The 26,161-nt window shown below is 40.7% G+C and overlaps 4 protein-coding genes and 1 long non-coding RNA gene across 5 annotated transcripts in view; 3 read left to right on the top strand and 2 right to left on the bottom strand.

Moving 5' to 3' along the window:
- Positions 1-14,933, top strand: part of LOC116702441 (probable ATP-dependent RNA helicase DDX17) — a 21,294-nt gene extending 6,361 nt beyond the window's left edge. The window contains exons 13-15 of the mRNA XM_032536633.1: positions 152-653; positions 2,689-2,694; positions 14,921-14,933. Of these exons, the coding sequence (XP_032392524.1) occupies positions 152-633 (482 nt within the window). The 3' untranslated portion in view covers positions 634-653; positions 2,689-2,694; positions 14,921-14,933. The remainder of the gene's footprint in view (positions 1-151; positions 654-2,688; positions 2,695-14,920) is intronic.
- Positions 1,440-26,161, bottom strand: LOC116702458 (uncharacterized). The gene is made up of 3 exons (XR_004335169.1): positions 26,151-26,161; positions 25,220-25,227; positions 1,440-2,179 (listed from the first exon to the last, which is right to left on the bottom strand). It is a non-coding gene; the product is annotated as an uncharacterized LOC116702458 (long non-coding RNA).
- On the bottom strand, positions 1,784-11,862 carry LOC116702440 (ADP-ribosylation factor-binding protein GGA1). The gene is made up of 17 exons (XM_032536632.1): positions 11,766-11,862; positions 10,671-10,755; positions 10,019-10,094; positions 9,478-9,576; positions 9,218-9,341; positions 8,562-8,662; positions 8,268-8,348; positions 7,713-7,850; positions 7,517-7,598; positions 6,648-6,761; positions 6,317-6,469; positions 6,142-6,215; positions 4,842-5,029; positions 3,904-4,106; positions 3,641-3,810; positions 3,406-3,516; positions 1,784-2,748 (listed from the first exon to the last, which is right to left on the bottom strand). The coding sequence occupies exons 1-17, from the start codon at positions 11,806-11,808 to the stop codon at positions 2,638-2,640; spliced, it is 1,953 nt and encodes a 650-aa protein (XP_032392523.1). The 5' UTR covers positions 11,809-11,862; the 3' UTR covers positions 1,784-2,637.
- LOC116702438 (MICAL-like protein 1) lies at positions 13,200-20,118 on the top strand. The gene is made up of 15 exons (XM_032536630.1): positions 13,200-13,358; positions 13,855-13,903; positions 14,051-14,192; positions 14,994-15,052; positions 15,140-15,282; positions 16,022-16,641; positions 16,750-16,795; positions 16,972-17,485; positions 17,652-17,774; positions 18,032-18,158; positions 18,304-18,394; positions 18,569-18,642; positions 19,214-19,328; positions 19,418-19,464; positions 19,695-20,118. Exons 1-15 carry the CDS (start codon positions 13,216-13,218, stop codon positions 19,808-19,810), a joined length of 2,409 nt encoding a protein of 802 aa, XP_032392521.1. The 5' UTR covers positions 13,200-13,215; the 3' UTR covers positions 19,811-20,118.
- Positions 21,137-24,579, top strand: polr2f (RNA polymerase II, I and III subunit F). The gene is made up of 5 exons (XM_032536654.1): positions 21,137-21,323; positions 21,543-21,612; positions 22,131-22,261; positions 23,415-23,486; positions 23,981-24,579. The coding sequence occupies exons 1-5, from the start codon at positions 21,304-21,306 to the stop codon at positions 24,069-24,071; spliced, it is 384 nt and encodes a 127-aa protein (XP_032392545.1). The 5' UTR covers positions 21,137-21,303; the 3' UTR covers positions 24,072-24,579.

Here is a 26,161-nt window from a genome sequence, read left to right as displayed (position 1 = left end):
TTTTTTGAGGGACTTCTTGTTTTAGTCTTTTCTAATGTCTTAAGTATGATCGTATACACTTGACTGATATAGATGTAGTGGCTAGTCAAACATAGCAGTTTGATTGCGTTTTGTGCTCTCTCTCTTCCTTTTTTTTTTTTTTAACCTCCAGGTGGCCGGCTTCGTTTTCGTGGCAGCTCCAATTCTAACAATCCCAACCTGATGTTCCAGGACACGTGTGACCGGCGAATGCGTTCTGTGGGTGGAGGCGGTAGCAGCGCCAAAGACAGCCGCGGCAGCAGCAGCTATGGCCGAGATAGCCGTAGAGGAAGCAGCCGGGAACGCTCCTCCTCATCTTCCTCTTCTCACAGGGATCGCAGCAGCAGGGACGGAGGACGCAGCTATAGCTCCAGCTCATACGACCAGTATCAGAATAATAACAGCAGCAGCAGCAGCAGCAGTCAGTACAGCAGCTCTAGGGGCAGCTCTGGGTCGGGGGGTGGTGGAGTAGGGCAGGCTCCACCTTCTTCAGCCGCCCCCCAGCCTCTAATGGCCAAGCAGTTCAACCCTCCCCAGCCCATGATGGGCCTGATGGGGCACTCGCCATTCCAGTTTGCGCCTCCACAGCCACCCCCTCCATCAAGCAGAAAGTAATGTGCTCTGTGCATCAGTCAAACACGTGCACACACACACACTCAAAATCAAGTTATGGAGTAATTTAGACTGGTCCCCAGTTTGTTTATTAGCTGGGCAACACTTTTAGTTTTTGACTTTTTCTTTATTAATCAACATTATTTAGTTTGACAGAAGCTAGTCTGTGTCATTTGACTTAGTTTGTAATGATGGTCTTTAAAAAAAACATGCTGTTTTTGTATTGTGAGCCTCTTTATGTGAGCGGTCACATTTTTTTCTGTGAAGTACTCTATTTCCCCCTTTAGGTGTATCACAGGTAGGTGCTGAAGTTAATTCTTGTATAAAAGCTTGTTTCTGGTTTAGATTCAATATCTTTATTTTTGTGTTTGTAAGCTACACGATAAATTTGAATTGATTAAAAGAAAATATGGAGATCCTGGTGTAGTTTGAGCCCAATTAAGTTTAAAAAAACTGGTTTTCCATAAAGGGATTTTTAGTTTTCCTTATTTTGATACGTAGATATTAATTTTGGCTACACAGAAGAAACTGGGGCTTTGTGTATCCATGGCTGCAGTTAAAGTCACATAAATTAGACAAGTGTGTTTATCAAGACTCCACTGTAAATTAGATTACCTTCTTCAGTTAATTACCAGTCTTTGAAACAGTGATTTTGAGATTTTCCTAGCAAATACTAAGTTCCATTTTTACAGTTTAATAAAGCTCTGCAATGTCACACTGTGTGGTCTTGAAATCCTTGACACTAGAATCCAGTAGCTCTAAGTATTTTGTTTTGTCATGTGACAACAGAACACAAAAAGGCCTTCAGGTCATCAAGAAAAAAGAAGAAAAAAAAACTTTTATTACCCATTTGGAGTTGTTTACCAGTGTTATGCTCTTGCACATTGCACAAGTCAAATGTAGATAACAGGACTGCCATCATTGGTATTTACAAAGCAGTCATATTGGAGATTAGTGCAGCGGAATGTGATCAAGAGCCTGTGGGGGGGAGGAAATGTTCAGCGTGGCTGACATGCATCGCAGATTGTAGAGACAAACGCTGTGCTAAAGAGCACCTGGGCTCATCTCAGTTTGCAAGAGGTTTCAATTTGAATCCAATAAATGCAGAAATATTAACTTAAATTACAAGCTAAAGAAAAGATCAGTCAAAATGTAACCTACACCCTACTGAAAATGCTTTGAATATATTAAGAATTTAAGGTTATAATGTGATATGATTTGTATCTCAGACAAACTGCAGATAATATGACTGACAACTGTAACGGATGAGAAAAAAAATCCATTCTAACACACCACAAGTTAAATGTAAGAACTGCAAAGTAGGCACATATGGCAGACGATACACACCTCATGTTACAGTAAATGTTCTTAACACAAGATGAGGAAGAGATAGGAAACCAGTACAATCAAAAAAAGAATCTGTGCAACTCATAAAGTGAAATCGGTCATTGCGAAAGAAATTGAGTGCTCTCTATACACTCATCACAAAATACACACAACAAAACGTTGATCAAGTATAGCTTTGTTTTGCAAACTAAGAAGAGCTAAGCTGGGTATAATGGTGACGTCCTTTCTCTTCTGGTGTGCCGGATTTTGCAAGCAGTCCGTCCCATGTCGAAAGAGCATGCAGAAGTGAGGGTAAATGCAACTGATAATTAATTCAAACTCGCACCAGGAGAGCAAATTATGCACCTTTTTTATATAGTTTTTTTTTGCCCTCAGCACTGTCAAAATGAAAAAATATGAAAAGACTGCAACAACTTTGGGAAAGCATGTTGCAGGTTCGTCTTAAAAGCAGCCACATACAGCAGACTAGACCTTGATTCATTTAGAACAAAGCATATGCACGTTACACTGAGCGTGATCCAAGGGAAATAATCAATACCAATTAAAGAAAATACAATGTGTTTAAAAAGGAAACCGGGCGTATGCAGCTCGTTGAGTCGGTTTAGGAAGGAAGCTGAGCCTGAAAGCGAGAGTCTGTCAGGTTGTGGTGGTGTTTAAATGCTATAGGTTGCCCCACGTCTCTGGAGGAGGAAACTGTTCTAGACTGCCACTCTCACTGTGCTCCAGCTCTCCCATGGTGAAGGTTAGTCTGTACTGCAGCTCCACTTTCTCCTGAAGCACAAACAAAGAGAGGTTGATAGAATTATAGTTCTCTGAGCCTATCTTACAGCCATGAGTCAGAAGCACTACTCGGAGATATAACTGGATAACTACAGACTGATCGCTGCCATTGTGACTTCCACAGCTCCCTGGACCGGAGGTAGTGAAATCATTTTCTATTGTACTTTTTTCTATTCTTGTTTCTACATAGTATTGGATGCAATTTAATTTCTTTTACTTGGTAGTGTCACTTTTTTATGATGCGCCTTAGAATCAATCTGAGCTGTAGCTTGACATGCTCTGCTCATTCTGACCAGACATACTGTCACAGCCCGCAAAGACAACTGTAAAGTGACGTTTGCAGGGTAGTGTGTTTTTCCAGGGATTATTTCCTTTCAGAGACTTTCCATTTCTTGCTTTAGTTGTCGGCAGAGTGTCTGCTATTATCGTATCTAATAGTGAAAAATCAATAACATTAAGACACTTAAAAAATAAAAAAAATCAATCAAGGTGCTTTACAATCTGAACAGCATAAGAAACACTCTGACCCTCAAGACTTTGTGGTCACTGTCCAGTGGAAGGTGATTTTCATACAGTATAGAAACAAGGGAGGTTCTTTTAAGGGAGAAACGCGATGTCTAGATAGAACAGATAAAAATCGGTGCGTACCTTGTTTGGGTTGGCCAGCAGCAGGATCTGTGTGACAGCAGCAGGTGGAAGGATGGGGTTGAAAGCTGGGAGCTCTGTTCCTGATGGAGTCTGCAGCTTCACTGCCATAGACTACAGTTGAGAAAGGAAATCAAAACAACATTCTTTCTTTACTGAGACAATTAATCGGCTACAGTGGTTCAGTAACAACTGTATCTAATGGGAGACGAAGGCCTTGAGGAGTCTCACTGCTGACCTTTGGAGCCGTGGTGTGGAAGTTTATGTTCGTGACGGGGACGGGAGCAGATGACAGCATGGAGATGATCACCACCAGCACGTCAGGATGAGACGGCGGCGAGTCGCGGGCAAAGTGAAAGAGAACCCGCAGACTGTGTCCGTCAAACACAGTCACAGGTAACAGACTACCTGGAGAAAGAAAGGACAGAGAGAAGAGGAGCTGAGCATATCATTCTGTACTTTCTAGGTGCACAGAAGCATGAAGCAATCAAGCTTACTTACTGGGCTTAATGGATTCTAGCGGTACAAAAACATCAGTCAGCGTGACTTCTGCAGAAGGAGTCTCACTGTGAGTGGGGCTGGGCTGAGAGTTGAGGAGAGGTGGCGGAGGTTCAGCGGCGAATGTTGGGATGGGGTTTGGGGTAATGTTGTGGCCAGACTTGCTCTGGAGATCTCTCAGAGTTGGTTTGCACTGCTGCTTGTCCCTGAAGACAGATGAATAAACAATTCATTTGTGTGTGTGCACTTTGTATTTGAAGCTTTACAAATGTAATGTTAAGATATCTCCTTTCAATATTGTTGCTTGGTTGAAATTAAAGACTTGCCAATTATAAAAAGAAAAATCCCCCTTTAACTAAAGTGCATAAAGACACAAAAACCTCTAAGCGGCATTTTGAGCCATGTAGGCAACCAAGAGTTACCTAAACAGCCAGAATGAAAATGTGAGGAAGAAAAAGTCAAAGGAGATAGCTGTTGTTGCTCTGATCGGTATAGAGTGCAGTAGCTGTGTTCTAGGAGTGTCCAATGTTTGAAAACTAGACAGAAATCATTTACCAACAGTAGCTGCTACTGCAAGAATTAATTCATTATACTTATATAGAGCTTTAATATAGACACTCAAAACGCTACGGGGGGAGGACTACCCTGTGTGTGGCACGGCAGCCTTACGACGCCAGATGCTCACCACACATCAGTTTGGCAGAGAAACATGTTTTAAGTGGTGGAGAAAACCCACGCAGGCACGGGGAGAACATGTAAACTCCACACAGAAAGGCCCGGGACGACCAGGGTTTAGCCCGGTACTTGCTGTAAGGCTCAGTGCTAACCAGTGGGCCACCGTACTGCAATAATCTATTTAAACTACACACGCAGACAAGCACATCTAACTAAAACGTGAGGTTATTTCTCACAGTACTGTGACAGTAGTGGAAGTTAAATACCATTTGACCTGCAGGCCCTCTGGAGGGAGGGACTGCTGCATCAGGGTCTTTCCCAGCAGTTCCAGCTCATCCAGAGCCGAGTTCCCAGGGGTGGAGCCAGACGAGAGGGGCTGAGAGTAGGAGGGCGGGTCTGGACTCAGGAGGAGACTAGGTGCTGCTGGGATGTCTGTGTCTATGCTGTCAGAGGACTGCAAGTAGAAAGGGAGAGTTAAATAGTGGTACGAGAGGTGTCAAGAGGTGTTTGCACAGTTTGACCAATCACAAACATCTACCAGAGCTGCATATTTGAAATAAGAAGAGCAAACTATAATTCTACATACTGTCAATATAAAGAACACGGTTTTACAGGCAAAACGCAATACAGTCACTGCTTCCTAACCCGGGAAGGAAAGCGTGCAAAAAAAAAAAGGCTTATCAATATCACTTCCCCATCAGTCAGGCACAAGGTCTGACCAATACTACACTTTAGTTGTTGCTTTAGCCTATTATTTCAGTTGCTACCCTGGCAGTGGGAAGCAATCCGAGAGCAAATTAAAAAAAAATATATATATATATATATAAAAACATAATTCAAATGTGCACATTGGCAACACAAGGCTCAAGAAGCCGACCTATCTCGTAGGCTAAACTCACTCAGCCAACATTTGAATATGGTTTAATATTTATTAATTTTAGGGCAAAATCACCAAACCTACCAGACTCCATCATCATCACTAAAACTACAAGTAATGCCATCCACTTAAAATCTCGGTAACGCCAAATCTTGCTTCGTAGTACAGACCTCAGGTGTACTACACAGCCCTGGCTGTGTGAATGCAAGCAAGTGATAGGGGAGGCATCAGGTCAACGTGAACCGGGAAAGGCAGAAACCTCTGAGATTTCAAAGGAATAAAAACAGATGAGGGGTTTCTTCCTGATGGACAGATGAGTAACATTGCTTTGCTGTTTCCCTGGCTCGCTTTACTGAAATAGCGGCAGTTTGCTAATCCACAACCTCCCGTAAGCTAACACCATTTCGGACATGTTTTGTTTAGTCAGCAGAGATTCTAGCAGAAGGGTTTCAGAGATTCTGAAAAGGGGGGCGGGGCGGGGCGGGGCGGGGCAGAGAAGGTTAGTATTTGTTTGGCAGTTGAGTTCAGATATCAACAATCTTAGCACAGCATTGCTTACTGCGCCTTTTAAGAGCAATGATGCCCATTGCCTTGAAATTTATAAAGAAGTTGTGAAGAAGTTTGACAAATGACATCAGTATAACAGATAATAATAATAATAATAATAATAATAATAATAATAATAATACCTGGAAGGAGTCCCAGGCTGTGGAGTCCTCAGGCTGGGAGTGAGGGTTGGAGGCGTGTGTTCCTTCACTTAAACCTGTTGGCAACAGCACTACTTTAGGTTCAACTCCGAGAGAACTCCACACAATCACTATTAATATTCTGATTATGACGTATTGGTGTCGGACGTGCACTTACCGAGTGACATGAGCTCGTCGTCGAGGAGACTGATCCCCATCTCCTGCGAGGGGGCGTTGAGGCTGTCTGTTGGAGTGGGGAACTCTGGGAAGGACGGCGGCGACTGTGGCGATGTGTCCAATCCTGACAGATCTAGCAGTGCCGTCCCTCCCCCTGTGAGAAACGGATTTAAGCCAATGGATTTAATACTATATAAATTAAAAATGACCAAAAACACCAGAAAGTTTTAAATCTACAAATGTTTCTGCATTAAAAAAACTCAATATAAAAGATTCATTCTCAATCTATTGACACATTCGTAACGTGTTTCCGTGCTCAGTGCTTCACCCACCTGTTGGTTTCTGTGCGTTTAATGTGTTGTTGCCGTTTACTATTTCTCCCTTCACCTGCTGTTTGTACTGGTTGATGATGTGAGTCAGGCTGTCGTTGGCCTGCAGGATCTCCGCTGTGGGAAGACATGAGAAAATACTGCTTATTGTTGTCAGTGTTACAAGAAATGTCCAAAGTGACGTCTGTCCTGCTGGGCAGCGGGGTGGACCGGAGCTTAGAAACCAAATCAGAACGCAAAAATCTTTCAGGCAGAAGTAAAGGAACACTGCTTAAACGTATTCGATTAGAGATTTGGTGAAAGCCAGCACTGGTTTCCCAAAAATATAAATAAATAAATGGTTGCTAGGGAATACAGTGACCCTCAGCAACTCTATGGGCTTGAGAGGAGAAGTAAACGCAAAGTTTCTTCAATAAGTCAGCTGTAATTATCCAACCAAGTTTTTCTGTATTTTTTTATATTTTACAGTGAATTGCAAATGGCTCATGGAATAATGAAAGAAAGCGACGGTGCTGGATATCAAAGCTTCATGCAGGTCAAAGGCAGTAAAGACACTTAATGTGTATGTAAAGAGGGTGTAATACATGCTTTAACACTGATTGGCATCAGCTTTTAATGATTTATAGCGCTTATGTATTTTTTCTTTATTGTGGGCACGTCTCTGGTGCTCTTATCAGACACAAGGCAGAGTTTAGTGTCTTGTTGGAGTCCTCTAAGATAGAAGATTTAAAAAAAACAAAAACAGTTTAACATTGCAATCAATGACCTTTATCGTCTTTTGCTCTGCCTGCTGAGTTCTATTAGAGTGAAAGATATTTCTGCAGCAAATGAATCATGATAAATAATAGCAGGTGAATAAAAGTAATGCTCACCCAGAGCCTCGTCGTTGTCCTCTGTATCACTTGCCAGTCTGAACAGTGTTGGTCTCATTTTCTCACAGCGCTGGTACAGGTCCTGACCACACACACACACACAAAACACTATATTAAATACCTTTGAATCAAATGTCTGCCTCTGTACACTGAACGGTCTTGATCTCCCTCTGATCAAAAGCATCTTCCAGCTCACCTGTAGGAGTTCGGCGTTGCTCTGATTGTCGGCGGTGCTGTCGTAGTCCTGCAGAAGCTGCGAGAGCAGAGTGACGCTCTCCTTCACCTCCTGTATGGTGTTCACCCGCTTTGACACTTTCTCTGCTCGCTTCTGATCCTGCAACAGACGAGAGATAAAAATCTAAACGGCACACATAGCGGGGTGTGACCACAAACATGTGCATGTTGTGTATGTGAATGATACATGCATGGAGCAAGCTGCTGAAACCTAAAATAGCAACACAAAAACATAGCCGACGGCATGAATGGGGAGGTACAGCAAGGTCAGGGACAGGCCATTGGAAAACACAACACCCTCCAAGGTAACCAACCCACTTCCTCAATTAGCTCATTTTTCTGCCACGAGTGTAGCACTCTGGTATTTAACTCCTTTTCTCAAAAATCACAAAAGAAATTTAAAAAATTAAAAATCAAGACTGCAGCGCTAAAAACTGAATGTGCAGTTCATGTAGAACAGAAAGGTGTAACTTATAAAAAGGAGCAGGAAGGAAGAGAAGGAAACCAGTTCTTCTACCTCTTGGACCATTTCCTTGATGAGTTTGTTGGCAGCTTTTAGGTCATCAGGGTGCGAGCTATTCAGCAGGCGAGACAACATCTGACAAAGCAGGGAGAGACAGGCAGAGACAGGCAGAGTTGCCATGGTGAAAAATGAGTCAACAGAATTTAGAAAACCCAAAAGGGAATACAAGCACAATCAAGACAACATGCACAGTGGGTAGGAAACTGGCTCGAGTCACATTTTATCCTCGTGTTGGAAAGCATCTTTTTATTACTGTTATTATTTTTCTTTTAACAAACAAGTCTTTACTTTTGACTTCTCCTCGTCCTCAAAAATCGCATTCTTGGGTCTGGGTGGAGGAAGGTTCAGTAGTTTGTCAGGTGGCAGCTCTGGGTCTTGTTTAATAATACCTGATTTACAAACACAGAATACGAAAAAGAAAAAAAAGGAGTTAAATGCTTCCAATCATGACTTATCACTGTAATTATTATACATTGCTTTAGCCATTACTACTATGTAAAGAATTGAACTAAGTTAATTTTAAAGCTGTAGTGCGTAGTTTCTGTTGCCCCGATAAGGAATTCTAAGTAAGGACTACAAAACTGTCCACATAATACATTCTCCACATCGCGTACCCCTTCTACACCCCCGCCATGCCGTTGCTAAAAGCCAAGGAGGACATGGAGGATTAAAAAAACATGGACTCTTCAGAAAAGATAATTATCTTCACTCGAATTTCTGCATGCGAAAGTCCCCGGACGCCACAATCTTCTGAACACAGAAGAAATGCAGAGAGAGTTGTGTGGAGCTGATGGTCTTAATTAGCTTTGTAGCAACTCATTTGGCAACGGCTTGAATGTAACGCGTTCATTTACATCAAGACGTTACGCACTGAAGCTTTAAAAAGTGACTGTGGCTGCAACCCTTTTATCGCCTCCAAACAACTTTAGAAGTTAGCCTCCCACCTTGTTTCTTCAGCATCTGATAGGCATCTGTGATCTTGGCCTCCTCGGGTAACCCCAAAGTCCAGCTAAAGATCAACTCCAAAACCTTCTTTTTTACTGGCTCTGGTGACCGGGAGCCCAGGTACTGAGTGGGGGATTGAGACAAGATAAGAAGACCTTTATTTGGTAACAACCGAGTGATTTACACACAGCAGACTTGGTTAAAATAAAATAAACTGTCAAACACAGATGGACTCAGAAAGACACACAGAGAGTCTTACCTTTGGAGAAACTACTTTGATGAGTTCATTGAGAAAACGGAACTTGCCCACTTCACTGTGAAACCTTTTTCCACAGTTTTTCATACACGTCTCCAGAACCTAGACAAGAAATACAAAAGCAAAAAATTAAACGATTTGATAACGACAACACCATGCTCTAAAATTTCACTTAAAACTATTTATATCCTATTTAGATAAACCGTTGAGGTGAATTAAGGTTTCTTTCTGTTACATTACTACTGTGTATTCCCAACAATATAATTAGGTTTTCAAATTGGTCTGTGTTCCTAACATCATCACTGATGCATATTGGTATTGGGAGCCCATAGATAATGCGTGGATGACACCAACGGTTAAAAGCAGTAAAAAAATAGAAAATCTAAAAACCAAAATGTAAATATCCAAATAATTGGTAGGGTAGAAAATTAGTAGAGGCTTTGTAAAGTAGTAAAAAAAAAAAAAAACTACAAAAAAACATTTGCTCTGAAAACTAGGATTAGCAGTTCAGAGGCATCTGATTCTGGGTCAGATCTGAACTCACCAGCAGGGCCTGCATGGCCTCCCACTCCTGTGGGGACTGGATCTTGTGGGCCAGGAGCCTGGTGGCCAGCTGAGGTCTGGAACACAAGTCACAAACCAAACTGAATGTCCAGAGCAGCTGAGGGGAAGTGAGGGAATGCAAGTGGGATAAACTGGGCTGAAAGTAGTGCTGAACAAGATACCAATATCTTATAATTCCCTGTTGTACTGTTATCATACTGTGGAATTAAACAAAAATTGTTTTCAGTGTTTTAATGTAAAATTAACACTGATATTAATTTTAAAAAATGGTCTGTTCAAATTCCCATTACTATGCAACCAAATAACCCGTCAGACAACTTGACGTTGTTCACATCTAAAAAATGTTTGTGCTTTTTAAGAATATCTTTACAGGCCTAATGTAGAGATGAGTATGATTTATATTTAGCACATGGAGGTAGTGGATTGAAAACTGAACATATGTGAATTTACATTCACAGTTCAGTTTAGTTAACAAAGAGGAAGGATTTCATTGGTTTTAAATTAATCAGGGAAACGTCTTTGGTTGAAAAGATAACCACTACCACAGCCGGGGTCTCCAGGATTAAGAAACTCGGATCAGCAACAATCAGAACATAATTGATGTATGAAGCACAGAGAAAATGTCCTCTTACCCCTCCAAATCATTGTTGAGCTGGTCACAGAAGGCATGTATGCTACTCCAGTCGGTGTCTCTGTTCAGCGGGTTTGTGGCTCTGTCTGAAATGTTAGAAAATGTTATGCAAGACAACGGCGGAGATGCATGTTAGTTCAGCTTTACTGCATTATATCAACGTAATTATTCGGGTATTAGAATACATACAGTATGTCTGAGGTGTGGATTACTGTTAAATTATGTATCAGTCTACCTGTTCAGACACTCAGCTACTCCATCTAAAACTAATGCAGTCTTTTTAAATCAATTTGGGTTCCACATTATTAAAAACACCTCTGAATATAATTCAACAGAACACCAACTATAGCATTATAACCTAGGGTTTATTGCACAACGTGTATTTATTATTTTTTCTGTTGGTATTATTTGAGCTTGCAGTAACTTAAGCTAAGACGGCTGTGTGTTTGTTGTTAATTTTCTATTTTAGATTAAAAATGGAACGAGAGCATCAATATTTGCACCCAAAATACCTTTACAGATGGAGATATTGAGTCAAATGTTTAAGCTTTTCACAATAAAGCCTAACATGTCACATGCTTCCCCGGTGACTCCGTGGTTTCAAATTAAAATCCTCTGTCACATTACCCCAGCACGCCAAAGTGCAGAGAAATGTATAGGGCAGGTGCTAATGGTCACGGTGGCTAGCTTGCTGTCGGTAGTCACACTGTGTCACTGTCTCGCTCGTCTAGAACTTTCTTACGAGGCCAGAGCTATGCCCTTATTATAATCTAAACTCAATGAATAATATCGCCCCTCCTCACGCCAACTTGTCGCCCACTACCTGGTCAGTTAAGCCATCGAGCCGTAAAGCTAAAGCTAGCTACAGCTGGCTGTGTAAGTTAGCCTGTGTTGTGTGTTGACAGCTGGCAGGCACAGCAGCTCCGGAGCTAACGTTAGCATCCTGGATGTGGCGGCAGGGTCCGAGACCCCCTCTGCAGACACGTGCGGTGAGCTGTCGTCTCCTCTACAACAACTTGCGGATAATAACTTGTGAGTGTCCGGTTGTCCAGACAACACTCGCTCGGTTGAATAAGGTTAAGTTTTAAATACTCACTGATACGAGACTCCAAACTCTCGGTATCGGGAGGCGCAGCCATCACTGCGAGATTTATGTATATGCGCTGGTCTCGCGACGGACGCAGGGGCACGTAATGGCAGAAGAGACTCAGAACTAGAGTGCATAGAAGAAACATTTTAAATTTCCAGTCAAGGATTTTGAAGATATTTGTACTCTATTTATTAACAGTTTGTAAACACCTTTGCCGTATTTGTTTTTAATTTGCATATAACAATTTAAATCAAGAACACCTGGTTGCTGTTTAGGTGTAGGCCTATTGTCATGCATTGTACACAATGCTCTCTTTTAAACCAACATTTTCACTACAGTTGTCATAATGTTTATTCTAATTATTTGTTTAGTGTAATTTGCCAAATCAAAGTCCAATGTCTGTAAATAAATGTTGCATTTTAGCCACACGAGATCATCAAGCGTAAACAGAGAAAATAACAAGTCTAGTAAATAAATTTCTATGATTAGAAACCAGAGTCAAGGGAGCAAACCGGAATCAAATTCCTTCAAAATTAAAGCAGGCGATTTAGTTCGCGTCTCCACCGCCAATATGTGACTATTTGTAGAAAATGTTGAACCAAGGTACACTAACATTAGTAAAATCCCTAAACACGTCACGGTTTGCCTCTTAGGTCTCATTTTTGCTCCGCGAAAGTTAATGCTGCTTTAGTTTTCTAACTTGTTTGGCCGGAAGTGCTTATTTACTGACGACTGACAAAACCTTTTCCAAAGTGTTTATGGTTTGTTGTAGGATTTAACTAAGGCAATAACTGACGAAGGATAAATGGGCAAATTGCCTGTTTTTATGATACCATAAAACAATATATTATATCTGGCTGCCACGTTCTGAATAGAAAGAGAAGAGAAATTAAGTTGTAACCAGAAACCTCCCCTGCCTAATTATAGCCAAAGATCCTCTAAACCTCTGAGCGTCTCTGTTACAGAGAAGCCGCTCTGTGTCTCCCTCTGGCGGAAGCTATTGTGCACTTCAGTTCACTTAATGGGAACCACAACAAGGAGTACAGCAAGTAACGGGATTTGATATGTAGCCTACACCTCTTTTATGAAATCGACCAGGAGTCATCCTCGGATCACTGCAGATGTTTTCAGGTTGCCACTTCCAGAAGCTCGTTGGAGGTTTGTGGTGAAAAGTTGCCGTGAGTGACAGAGACCGTGAGGGTGAAGTCGCTTTGCATGCGTGGACACCTTTGTTTTTATTTGACAATGTATCGAGAGCAATATAACTTCCTTCCTGCTGGTTCACCAACTCTGTGCCTCAAGTCTGGCCGCAGGTTTGCTGCAACATCAGAAACTAGCTGCAGGGTGAACGCTGGTTTCCTGTTTTCTTCAAAGCCAAACCTGCCCAGCTTTATTTGAACTCCTCTAACTTATAAAGTGACATGTTCAGCCACACATGTTAAATCTCACACAAGAAATGACATCCCCCAAGGCTTTACGGGAGTGGTGCCGCTCCACATGCGCAGGTTACCCCAATGTGGAGATAAAGAACATGTCAACCTCATTCAGAGATGGACTTGCCTTCTGTGCCATCATCCACAAACACCGACCTGACTTGATGTAAGTAGACAGGTAGTTTTATAGAGCTGCTGTGTGAACTCATGCGCAGCCAGATGGACATGGCCAGTGTACGTGCATTAGTTCCTTAGTGGCACTGCAACACATTGTTTGTCTTTTATCTGTTTTGGGGGTCATGTCCTGAGGTTTATTTGTCTTCTTGTCTGAGGCTGCACCAGATTGACTAATGTGCTGTCTAATCTGGAGTAGAGCAGGACCTGCACACTGTGTCTAATCTGCCCTCCTTTGCTTAATCTCCCTCTGTCTCTGCTTAACTTTTTCATGTCCAGTTTAATGAGATAAATTGGTATGAATCATCTAATAAAACGATTAAGTCATCTAATTTAATCTCTGATATTGAACAGCATTTTGCTTGTGCAGTGCTTTGTCTGTGGAGTCTCTGGTTAGCCGTCAATCAAATACGCAAACTGCTTTGTTTGTGATTTTGTCTTTTCTTCACCAGTTAATCAATCTCTCCATTTTCCTCCCCTTGCTCCAGAGATTTCAGCTCCCTCTCCAAAGATAATGTTTATCAAAATAACAAACTGGTGAGTCATGTCCGTCTATGTTTGCACCCAAGCCACAATGCAAGCATGTATCTCTCAACTATGTGTTTTGGTGTTTTTATTTTTTTTTTAAGTCCCTTTTTATAGTCATCCTTCATTCTCTGTTAATCTTACCCTGGTTTCCTGTAGGCATTTGAGATTGCAGAGAAAAAGCTGGCCATCCCTGCGTTGCTGGATCCAAAGTACATGGTGTCCACCAAGGTGCCTGATGGTTTGAGCATCGTCACCTACCTTTCCCAGTACTTCTACTTCTTCAACAGGAAATCTTATGGTGTGCTGAGTATAATTCTGTTTCATAGCTCTTTTATCAAATCAATTTATTCATAGCTAGTTGCAGAAATCAACAAGGTTTATTGTCTTTCCCAAATGCACTCTATGAAGGGACATGATTATTGACACACACTAACAGGTTTCTGGGATTATATCTGTGATGCAACATACACAAATAAATGCTCTTTGAGAAGTTACCTTTAAGTGGTGCCGTCTTTATTACCAGTATTTTGGGTGAACTATTTTCCTTTTACTCTTTACATCACATGAAAGAAATATTCACATCCCACACTCCTCCTCTACTCGAAGTAACACAGTACATTTGTATCTTAAAAGTGAAACTTCCATGTCTTTTTTTGTTATAAAGCAGGTCTAGGCGCTCTTTAAATACTGTGAAAGTATCAAAGCGCTCAATCCAAAGAGAAATGCAAACAGCCCGTATTTAGAAACCGTTCCTTTTTAAATCAGCTGTCAAAGCTACACTATATATACAGGTAGAAAGTACCGCTACAGGGAGGTAACAGTCATTCCTGACCAATCAGAGTAGACTATGCTTTTTCAGGAGGGGGGGCTTAAAGAGACAGGCACTAAAACGGAGCATTTTAGACGGAGGGTGAAACCGATGATATCGGGGAAACAGTATGAGAAGAAGAATGTGTTTTTTGATCTTTAAATCATGTAAGCATGTTTTGGTAGAAACCCAAAATACAATCATAAACCTGAAATTAGCATAATATGGGACCTTTAAGGTTCTCTTTGGCCAAACTGTGCTCTATTTCCAATTCTTCTATTGACTTTGCAGCAGGTCTTGCCAGTTTGAGGTCATCAAGTAAAACCCCTGATGATCTGAACCCCCTGAAGGTAATTTTAAAGCACATATATTCCCAATGTAAACACACCCGTGTTCTCGTGCTCTTTGTCAGCTGATGGTTTCTCTTTTCTTCTTAGAGCCTGACTGATCTGGAAACCAGTAGAGAAGAACATTTATTCGACACATGGCCACAAACAGTGTGTAGTTTGTGTTTTAAGCCTGTCCACCTTATACAGAGACATTTGACGGACGGAAAAGTCTACCATCGCAGCTGTTTCAGGTAACAGCACAGTTTGCACGATAACACCTGCTTGCTTTTTTCCTGCTTCTGTTAGTGTCTGGATCAAGATTAATGCAGTCTGTGTGTAGATGTAGTTGAAACGGTCAGCAGTTCACACATAACAATGTGTTTCCAGTGACCATGGTGATGACATTGGACATCCCTTCTCACATATGGCTATAGCTGAAGGATGTGCATGGCCATACTGCGCAAGAAGATAACTTTGTTTTTGTTTTGTTTTAAATCGTCAAAAGAATTCCTGGAGTTATTTAGACATTGGCGTAGATTTCCCCTCCAATATTTAGAAAAGGAAGATTTGCCCCCCTCAAAAAAATACTGTGTGAAAGATAGACCCACTCCCAAAAGAGGTAAAAATATCCCTTCAGGAGGCTCAAACACCTATAGTGGACCATACCATCTTAACCTCACAGCGCTTGTTCTTCAGCTCAGTCCCTCTATTTTCTTTCTCTTTATCTGTGAAATGAAGCTGCTTTCATGTGCGGTTGGAAATGTAAGGATCTATAAAAGATCTGATGAAAAACAATCATCGTGTCTATTTGTGCTACAAAAATTATTGTATAAAAATTCACCAGAATGCTCGAAATGAAGTGTTTGACACTCTAAATCTAATGCGGGACGACCCCCAGACTCCACTGTTAAAATTAACGCCAATGAGCAATCAGTGCAGGTAAATCATACGGATGTTTTCACAGCAACACATTTAACTTTTGTCTTTCAGGTGCAAAGTGTGCCGCGGCACTCTTTTACCGGGGTCTTACACACAGGGAAGTGATGGTGGCCACTTGATCTGCACTCACCACATAACAGACAGCAACAGTTCTCTTGTTGACCTCAAGCAGCAAATTACATCCACTGAGAATGGGCCCAAATGTGAGTTTCAGACAGGTTATGTTTCTGTGGGTGGATTAGCTATCACCAGCGTCCCTCATTACACTAAGACAACAGAGTCACGGGACAAACTGGTATGCAAAACACCGGAGCAAGAGAAAGATAAGTGGGAGAGGTGCAGAGAGCTGAAAGACAGAGACTCAACCGTTGGACTGAAGAGCAAGGTAAAGAAGCCAACGCCTCTTCATCTTCCTTCACCCAGTGTTAAAGACATGACTGTTGAAGGAGCTGGAAAAGCTGGGTCTGCAACCTTTCTGCCAGAAGGCAAGATACAACAGGAAGAGACAAAGACTCAAGAACCCTCTGATCTGTCCTCATCGCGTGCACGAGTGACAGGAGGAAGAAGTCGGCCGGTTCCAGCACCCAGGAGAATGCTAGACTCTTCTGTAGTCCCTGTTCCTGCACCCAGGACCAAAACTGCCCAGCCCACGAGCAGTTCCTCTGCTGCACGTAAATAGATACTATATAATTTTACTGTCACTGCTCAGATTTGGATTAATCTCTGCATTTTAGTACCATATGTTGATGTTTTTTGTTCTTCTCTGTTTCTCTGGGCAGGCAGTTCATCCAACCAAAATAAACGTTCACCCAACTCATCTCACACGTGAGTGTTCAGAAACATGTCTTTGCTGTAAACAGTATACCTCTAAATGTTGGCAAAATCTTAAACACTGCATAAAATCAGCTTCATATAATAGCGTGATTTACCATAATGTTAATAATAATAATGACTGATTTCTTCCTCATGGCTTAAAGCACCTCTTGTCTTTACCCTTGTAGCACAAGCCCGACTAGCAGTAGCCCTAAAGTGCAAACCAACCATCCGTGGATAAGCATTGTCCATCCCGGACCCTGGACACAACTGCCTCCCGCTCCGCCTCCTGTACCCAGGAGGTCGTTGTACAAACCCAGAGTGCCTCCTCCTTCCAATCCCTTTGGAGGGGAGGTGGATGAGGACTCTAAACCTGAGCCTGCAAACCAGACTAAGCCCTCAGGGGTGGCTGTCCGTTCAGGGAACAGAGACCCAGACAGTAAAAATACTGCCATTAAATCTACACTTGATGACAATGTGGGAACTTCGTGTCAACCAGCTACAGATACCTCACCAACGGATGTGGCGGCAGCAGCAGCAGCAGCAGGGCCGCATGCCTCTTCAGATAAAGTGCAGAGCCACGTTTTACCCAGAAGTCTTTCTGTGCCAGCTATCACCTCTGCCCCCTCTCAAAGTTCCCTTTTGCATTTTGCCTTGACAGAGGCAGATGGATCTGATCAGGGCATGTCATGTCAAAGTATGGTATGAAAAGAAATAATGGCTTTTAAAAACTGATACAAAATATATCTAAGATGAATGTTTTCTTCTGCAGTCACAGACTCATGAGCACAATACTGTACAAACTCCAAGACAAGCATATGAAGTCAAACTGCCCTGCAATTTTCCATTCTTTTATTTCCATTTTTAGCTGGCCTGCAAAGACAATCCATTTGATCGAAAACCTGCAATGTCCAAATCAAAGACCTTTCAGGGCCTCCCATCTACACGGGCCCCTGCCCCCGGACATGGCTTCCCACTCATCAAGAGGAAGGTACAATGGCTGGATTTAGAACTAAGGAAGCAACTAACTATAATATAATATAATGTAACTCAATAAATGCCTGTACGCCATTATCTTGAACCTTCATAGAAGGATTGGATGCAAACACAGTGATGATTTTAGCCCTCGTTAAAAGGTTCAGTCATTAGGGATTAAGTGTTTTGGTGTATATTTATTCTTAGTTTTGCAGAAATCCTGCATAGTATTTTGGAGAGAGATGTTACTGAGACTTATATCTTGGTTGACAGGTGCAGACAGACCAGAATTTGCCCACAGAAGATCTGCAGGTGGAGATAAGAGAACTGGATAAACATCTGGAGGCACTGGAGCAAAGAGGAGTCAAACTGGAGGGGAATCTAAGAGACTGCAAGAAAGGTTCAACATATTGTTTCTATTTCTACTGCTAAAAAGGATTCCCTGGCACAATATCACTGTTTTTGTGAATGCAGTGTGCATATACTGTATACTATGTAATAGGGATGTTAGTGTGTCTGCTTCAATGATCCATTTTTTTTCTTAGATAAAGAGGAGGAACAAATACTAACAGAGTGGTTCTCTCTTGTCCATGAGAGACATGTTCTGGTGCGCAGACAGACAGAGCTGGTTTTTCTGTAAGTAGGCCACGCCAGGACCAGGATTTTGCTTTGCTAATGAGTTGTCCAGTATGTACCATTATTTCTTTTTATTCCCACTGCAGTTTACTCTACATCCCAACAATTTAGTGAGGGTTGTAATCGGAGGTTTTCTTGAATTGTAAAGACATTTTGTGTTGTGTCTTTTCCCAGGACAAAGCAGCAGAAGTTAGAGGAGAGACAGGCAGATGTGGAGTACAAGCTCAGATGTCTCCTTAATAAACCAGGTCAGTGTGTTAATGGTGCATCACTTTGTCACTTTTACCAGTTAACATATCTGACAGTTAAAACAATTATGTATCTCAATAAGCAGGGGCATTGCTGGGGCGAACCTCTGTAATGATTCAGGGATCAATCACTCTTGAACTAGGCGGTTATTGTCACCATATCTGTGTCTAAAATGTTGGAAAAGCTAGAGCAGATAATAAATATGTAACACTCAAAAAGCTCAAAGACAAAACTTGCTAAAGAAGTCCAACTACAATCATAAGATTTGAGAAAGCCTTTCAGTAACATTCATTCAGCCTAGGTGCTGCCCAAAATGGCTCGGGTGCTGCACCTAAACCTTATAATGGCAGGGAAAACCCTGGACACTATAAATATGTGTATTTCTAAAAGCACATAATTGCAAAGGTTTTAAATTGTAGTTCTGTGCGTTTCACCATCTGAGCTGCCTTTATGTATAGGGGAATAACAAAAAAATGAGAAAGCTCAATGGATACAGTCTCCTGTATGTAATGCAGTGCAAAGGAGTACTTTGTTTTGTTACCTGTCACACACGGTCGTCTTCACATTCAGAGAACAACTGGAGTCAGGAGGATCGAGGTCGAGAGCAGCAGCTGATGGATGAGCTGGTCGCCATCATCGAACAGAGGAACCAGATCGTCAGCAGCCTGGATCAGGACAGGCAAAGGTGCACAGAAGAAGAAAAAGTACAATGCATGGGGCTTTCACATTCCTATACGCTGGGAAGTATAAATGCTACTTTGTTTTTCTGATTAGGGAAAGAGAAGAAGATATGCTTTTAGAAGCCATGATGAAGAACATAGGTGAGAAACGTTTTAAATCAAAAAGCCCCCCCCCCTTTAAAATAGTCTTCTTCATTATATTGTGTGTCTTCTCCTGTACCTGTCTTGCTCTCCTCCCTAAATGTATCCTTGGATACCCTGAAACACATCAATGCTCTATAAAAAAAACATCTATGCACGTTTATAAAAAAACTTTTGAAAATGATATCCCGTGTTTTACCACTGCACCTAACTGTGATATCTCTCCTCAGACATCCAGAAGGAAGGACTTAAAGAGCTAAAGAAGTCAAAAGGAAAGTTTAAGCCCCAAAAAATATTTAAGATGCTGAACCATAAAGCCGAGAGCTCCATGGACAAAAAGAGCTGAAGGACTCTCACGACTGCTCAAACTCAGAAAACCAACTCATGCTTTTGTGTGAGGTGATGAATGTGTTGGGTAATGTGATCACAATATAAATATTACAATATGTGGAAGAGCAGCTCCGTAGCAAAGATTCATTACAATTAATTAATTAATTAATATTCTCTCAGTGCATATGTTTCAATTTTATCAATGTACATGTTCTCTTCCATGCTTCTTTCCTCACCCTGTCTACTGTATGCACTTAATATTTATGCTATTTGTAATTTTATTACATACTTGTATGCATATGTAATAAACATGTATTTGGGAAAGTTTTGCCTAGGCTATTAAGAATTGGATGCTGTGTTATATAAATCAACTTTTACCTCAAACTATTTTAATACCATACAGAATTGAATACTCTTAAAAAGTGAGTCTTTTTGAAAGACATCATTCTGGGTCAAAGGTAAGGACATTTTAAAGATATAACAAGAGCAAGTCTAATAGTCTAGATAAACTAAAAGCATTAAATGCATCAGCTATTATGGAGAAATGACCTACGCATTCCTGATGGTTTAAAAAAAACACATTTAACATCAGTAAGCAAGTCTGTCCATATTTTGTACACAAAATAGGTAAAAGGGGGCAGGAAGGTGGACCAATTAAGACGCTACTCGCTAATTCCCTCCACTGTGGAACAGATAACTCAAATTTGACCTGTACGATCGCTTTATTTTATTACATATGACCAAAGAATGCTAGCTTTAACTTTTTTGAAACGCCCTTAACCCTTGTGTTGTCTTCTCGTCAAAATTGAAAATCAACACTTTAGTTGAGACTTTTCATCGATGTTTTTAACTTTTTCTTACATTTTTGTCCCATTTTTTTAACACTTTTGATGCTTTTTTTCAACTTTTGTCACTTTTTTTGATGTTTTCAACACTACGTAACACTAACTTATTAACTTTAGTTTTACAGTTATTTTTGGAATTTATGGTCAATAAACGTCATTTACAGGAAATTATATGTAATTTTTGAGTTAGAAAAGACGAAATTATGAATTATTTAGACTAGAATTAAAGGAATGTATGTTGATGGATAATCACAGACTGGAATATGTCAAATTTTACTCAACACCATTTCAAAACCACTTCAATTTTAATTTCAAATGCTATAAAATTGAATAAGACACCCCAAAATAAATGAAAGTAAAGAGAGTAGAGTACTTGCCAAAGAGCGTTGTGTGGAATCAATCATGTTCTATTTGGTAATTAAAAAAGAGCACTGATATAGGAAAAAGGGTCAATCAGACCCGGGGACAACATGAGGGCCAAAGGGCAGAACGAGCGGAACGGAAAACAAACATCCGTGGGGCATCCGGAATATTTTCCAACGGACCAAGCTACCGGAAGTTGAAAGTTCTTACCGTTCATGCGGGTTCATGTTGACAACAAAAAGTGTCTCTGAACAGTTATACATTAATAGTAAGGATTTACTAACGAGCTTCAAAATAAAACATGTCCGACAACGAAGATAAGTAAGTGACGACACATTGTGTTAACATTGTATCTTTTGTAGTATCAAATGAGCGCCACAACATGCCATGTGAAGCGTATTTACTAAAACACAACACAACGTGGGCTAACGTTAAGGTCATAGCTAGCTAATGTTTAGCCACGTCTAGCTGAACTGTCCATTATGAAGTTATTCTGGACCTGCGGTCTTTGTAATAACAGTTTTGACGTCATACTTGTAGCTTCGACGACGGAGATTTTGACGATGCCGAAGAGGACGAGGGATTAGATGACTTGGAAAACGCGGAAGATGTAAGTTCGCCCTTTATTTATAAGATAACTGGCTGTTGAAACTTGCTATTAGCATCTTACATTTAGCTCCTGTGTAACCTATTAAACCAGTTGCCGTTTAATGTCAGTTGTCTATAGCGTTCCCTTTGGGATAATGTAATTGGGTCCAAACCTGGACACTGGAATCTGTGCAATTTCATTTCATACAGTGCAATATTTAATACATTAACCTTTCCATTACTGTGCAATATTTATTTACTTAATATTAGTACTTAATCTTTCATTCCATCACTTGCAATATTATTATTGAGTGTTAACACTTACCTATGCTTATTCAAGCTGTTATATATGTATACTTGACAGTCACTACACTTTATATCTTTGACTTTATATTTTTGATATTTTATACTGTTATATTCTTATATTCTTTTGTGTCACACTGCAAAGGGATTGCTTTAATCTCGTTGCACAAGTACCGTGTACTTGTGTATAATGACAATAAAGGCATTCTATTCTATTCTGTTTGCTCTTGTGTGCAGGAGGACCAGGAGAACGTGCAGATCCTGCCCGCGGGAGAGGGCCAGCAGGCCAACCAGAAGAGGATCACAACACCTTACATGACCAAATATGAGAGAGCCAGAGTGCTTGGGACACGAGCTCTCCAGATAGCGTGAGTTTCTTTTTTACATATACGTTGTTGACCTACACACCAGCTGCATCTCATATCCCTTAAATTGCATCCCAGACTCCTCCACATCCCTCCCTTCCTTGTCCTTGTGTCCCTCCCACCAAGGAAGCACAGGAGAGACGAGAAGAAATCATCGGAGGAGAGAAGCAACGATCAAATGTGTTTTAGAAGGATGAGACGTCCTTTCCTCTGAAGTTACTTTGGGAGCTGTATAGAGGGAGTTAGCAACGGCTTTCAACTGGATGGCTGCTTTCGTGTATGTTCGCCTATAGCTAGATAGATGCTCGTCCCTCAGGCTAGAAATAAGGGCTTTGAGACACTGAGGGGGGACAGAACAACTTCCTATTAAATAAGGGACATGAGATGCAGGTGGTGTGACCAGTGTCCTGGGTTCAGATCTGGCCTCAGATCTTTGAGTTATGTTTTCACACTCTTTTAAGCTCTTGCTTTTCATGCTCACTGTTTTATGGCCAAATATCATGGAAACGCTGTGTGTAAGGACACAAACCTACAGACCACAATGCTGTCATTTGTTGTATAGTTGATTTGTCCCACTAAGCGACTGCGCTTTTTTTAAGAGACTGCCAATGTGTCTGTAATAACTCAGTCCTTTTCTTACTACTGTTTGGAAATTGTAAATACCAATCTAAGTAACCCAGAGTAAAATGAATTATTATTACATTATTATAATAAGGTTTGTCCTTATTCTCACTTGGCTGTTACTATGTCTCAAAATGTTGATATTAATGTTAATTTCTTCTAAAAAGACATTTCCCTAAAATGTGTCATGTTATACATTGAGATTGGGAAAGGAGCATATAGGAAACAATTAGGTTCCCCTTTGTAAGAGGAGAAACACTGCATTCAAATTAAACTCCATATCTATCTATCTATCAATCAATCAAACTTTATTTGTAAAGCAGCACAATGACAGCGACTTTTGTCACTTGCAGGAGCAAGGTGATTTGTGTGAGTGGCACCAGTCAATACCTTTTAATGTAATGAACACCATTACCCAGCCCTAAATGTATTGTAGGAGGTTTTGGGGGCACCTTTATTCGGTAGGCTCTGCCACCTACGTATTGCTTGTATTTTAGCATTTACTGTAGCTCTCTATCTGCTGGCTTTCCAACAGGATGTGCGCTCCAGTCATGGTGGAGCTGGAGGGAGAAACCGACCCCTTGCAAATAGCTATGAAAGAGCTCAAGTAAGTGACAATTATACTGTTTGAATTATCAGTAATGCGTTTTAAGATTATAACATAACTGAAGCTACAGTTTCCTTCTGTCATCATTAAGTAGGTCAATATTAGGGCTGAATTTGATTTTCGAATCAAAGTAATCGTGATTTGGAAGAATGCGATTAGCTAATCGTGAAGACCGCGATTAATCAAATGTGAAAGATTTAGTTGTTTGGTGTAAGATTTGATTTAACATTTTTAATTGCTCTTTTCATTATCATTACTGTTTTTCATATTATGTTTACAGAAAAGGCAGATTTTCAGTGGATCTTATCTATTTATATTAAACACCATCGTAGAAGGTGCAAAATGTATCTTTAAAAAAATTGGAAATCACAATTAGATTCCCCCCCCCCTCCCCCAAAATCGTTTAGCCCTAGTCAATATTCTGTGATCTGTGATAGAGCTTCTCTGTACTGTCCAGTTAGTAATGGGAGAAATGTGTTTGTCCCCTTCAACAGGGGCAGAAAGATCCCCATCATCATCCGCAGGTACCTCCCTGATGGGAGTTATGAGGACTGGGGCTGTGACGAGCTCATCATAACTGACTAAACAACTCATCCAGTCTTCACTGACTAAACCTAATGCTGGTTCACACCCACCATCGCACCAGGTCAGTCACCTACACAAACCCAGAAGATTCATAAGGCGGATGCGAGTATCACCCACCTGTTAATGCCTCAATTTGATCCACAAACATCCATCACATCAGGTGACCCTGTGTGCCCGAGAAATAGGAATACACGAAATGGACCGAACAAACATTAGAAGATTCACGAAAACCATAACAGTGTGTTGCTTGCAGGTCTGACTTGTCATATTCCCAATCTTTTTGTTGTCATGCCACACAACTCAGTTCAGATCTACAGTACTTCTTTTACCTCTTTACTAGTTGCATTATAATTAAGAGCCACAAGGGGGAAATGTAACTTAAGTCAAGCATTTGCTTTGTTTTACAAAATAATCCTGTGTTGTATTCCATTTGTTGTTTTGAAGGCGTGAAGTGATTAGTGTCAAAGAACTGTTTTATTGTTATTAATAAACTCTTTTGTATAAATGACCATGTGTCATTCATGAGACTTATAATAACACTATGAACACGAGAAGTTTGAAGTGATTGGTAATATCCGTGTCACGGGGATTTGACGGTATGATTATGTAATAGGCCTATGTCACACTTCCTGAAGAACTTCACCCATAAGGATTTAGATTATCAGCCATGATGTCTAAACCATCCGAGGCAGACTGACCTCGAGCTACGTGGTTTTGAAACTGAAGTTTCTGCTCCTGTAGAAGCTACAAGTCTGTATGTAATCAACTTTTTCTTCTTTTTTTTAAGAAAAACATGTTTTATCTGCAATCTTATTGAGAAAAACTACACCACCCACAATCTTAAGCGTAACAACAGCGTATTGGTCCAACTCGCTGTTACCATAGAAACGTTTACCGTACCCTCTAAACTGCGAACAGCTAGAGCGAGCGTCTACTCTTACTCTATTTTATGCTGTCTTTTTTTAAAATATATATATATATATATATATATATATATATATATATATATATATATATACACACACACACACTACCGGTCAAAAGTTTGGGGTCACTTAGAAATTTCCATTGCACTCCATTATAGACAGAATACCAGCTGGAATCACTTGCATTGTTTTTTTTAACCAGGGCAGCAGTTTTGAGATTACTTTGTGTGCTTACATAATTACAAAGGGTTCTCCAATGTAATCTTAGTCAGTTTTTTAAAATGTAATATCAAATTAGTAAACAGGATGTGGCTTTGGAACATTGGATGAATGGTTGCTGATTATGGATAATGTAGATATTGAATTAAAGATCAGCCCCCCCACTCAGTTCAGCTGGTATTCTGTCTGTAATAGAGTGGAATGGAAAATTGTAAGTGACCCCAAACTTTTGACCGGTAGTGTATATACATAAAGAGTGTTCATTTACAATCCAAACCCCATCGTCATAGGTGACTTTAGGCAGGCTGGGAGACACTTGGTCCAGCAGTATCTATCAGGCTTTGCCATTGTGTAAAGCTAACCGGAAGAGCCGTATCCCACTCAGAGACATTCTTCCGGTCTTCAATTTTTGTGACATAGGCCTATAAGCCACTTACAAGTGGGGAGTCCAGGTAAACTTACGGATTTGCAGGAGAGTTATTTAGTTTAGTTTTCCCTGAACCTGCTGTATGTCATGCTGCTAAATCATATTTAGGTGTTACTATAGCTTTAGTTTTAGTAGTATTGTAATGACTGAATATCCTCTTAAAAGTCTGCATACATGCACTATTCCACTTGGCTAATGAAGCTTTCTTTTGTGTGAAAAAAGTCATGATCATTGGACTACTACATGAAATTATCTTACAATATTTCCAACTGAAGGTTGTGCAGTTCAGCTAAAGACAGCTGTAACTAACAGATAAATACACAAGTAACTCCTATCATGTTGAGTATCAGTTAGCATGTTAGTACAGTGTTTCCCACACTCTTTTTTTTTTTTTTTTTTTTTTTGTGGCGGCCTGCCCTAATATCAGTATTTGCCGCCACATCCTGATTTTCTATTTGGACCTGCATGCCCCGCTCTCGCTCCCTCCTCGCTCTCTCGCAAACCCACTGGGTGTGTGT

Source organism: Etheostoma spectabile, chromosome 15, assembly GCF_008692095.1.
Source record: "Etheostoma spectabile isolate EspeVRDwgs_2016 chromosome 15, UIUC_Espe_1.0, whole genome shotgun sequence".
NCBI lineage: Eukaryota > Metazoa > Chordata > Actinopteri > Perciformes > Percidae > Etheostoma > Etheostoma spectabile.
Note: the sequence above shows the minus strand (reverse complement) of the source record. Positions and strands in the feature narration are given on the sequence as shown.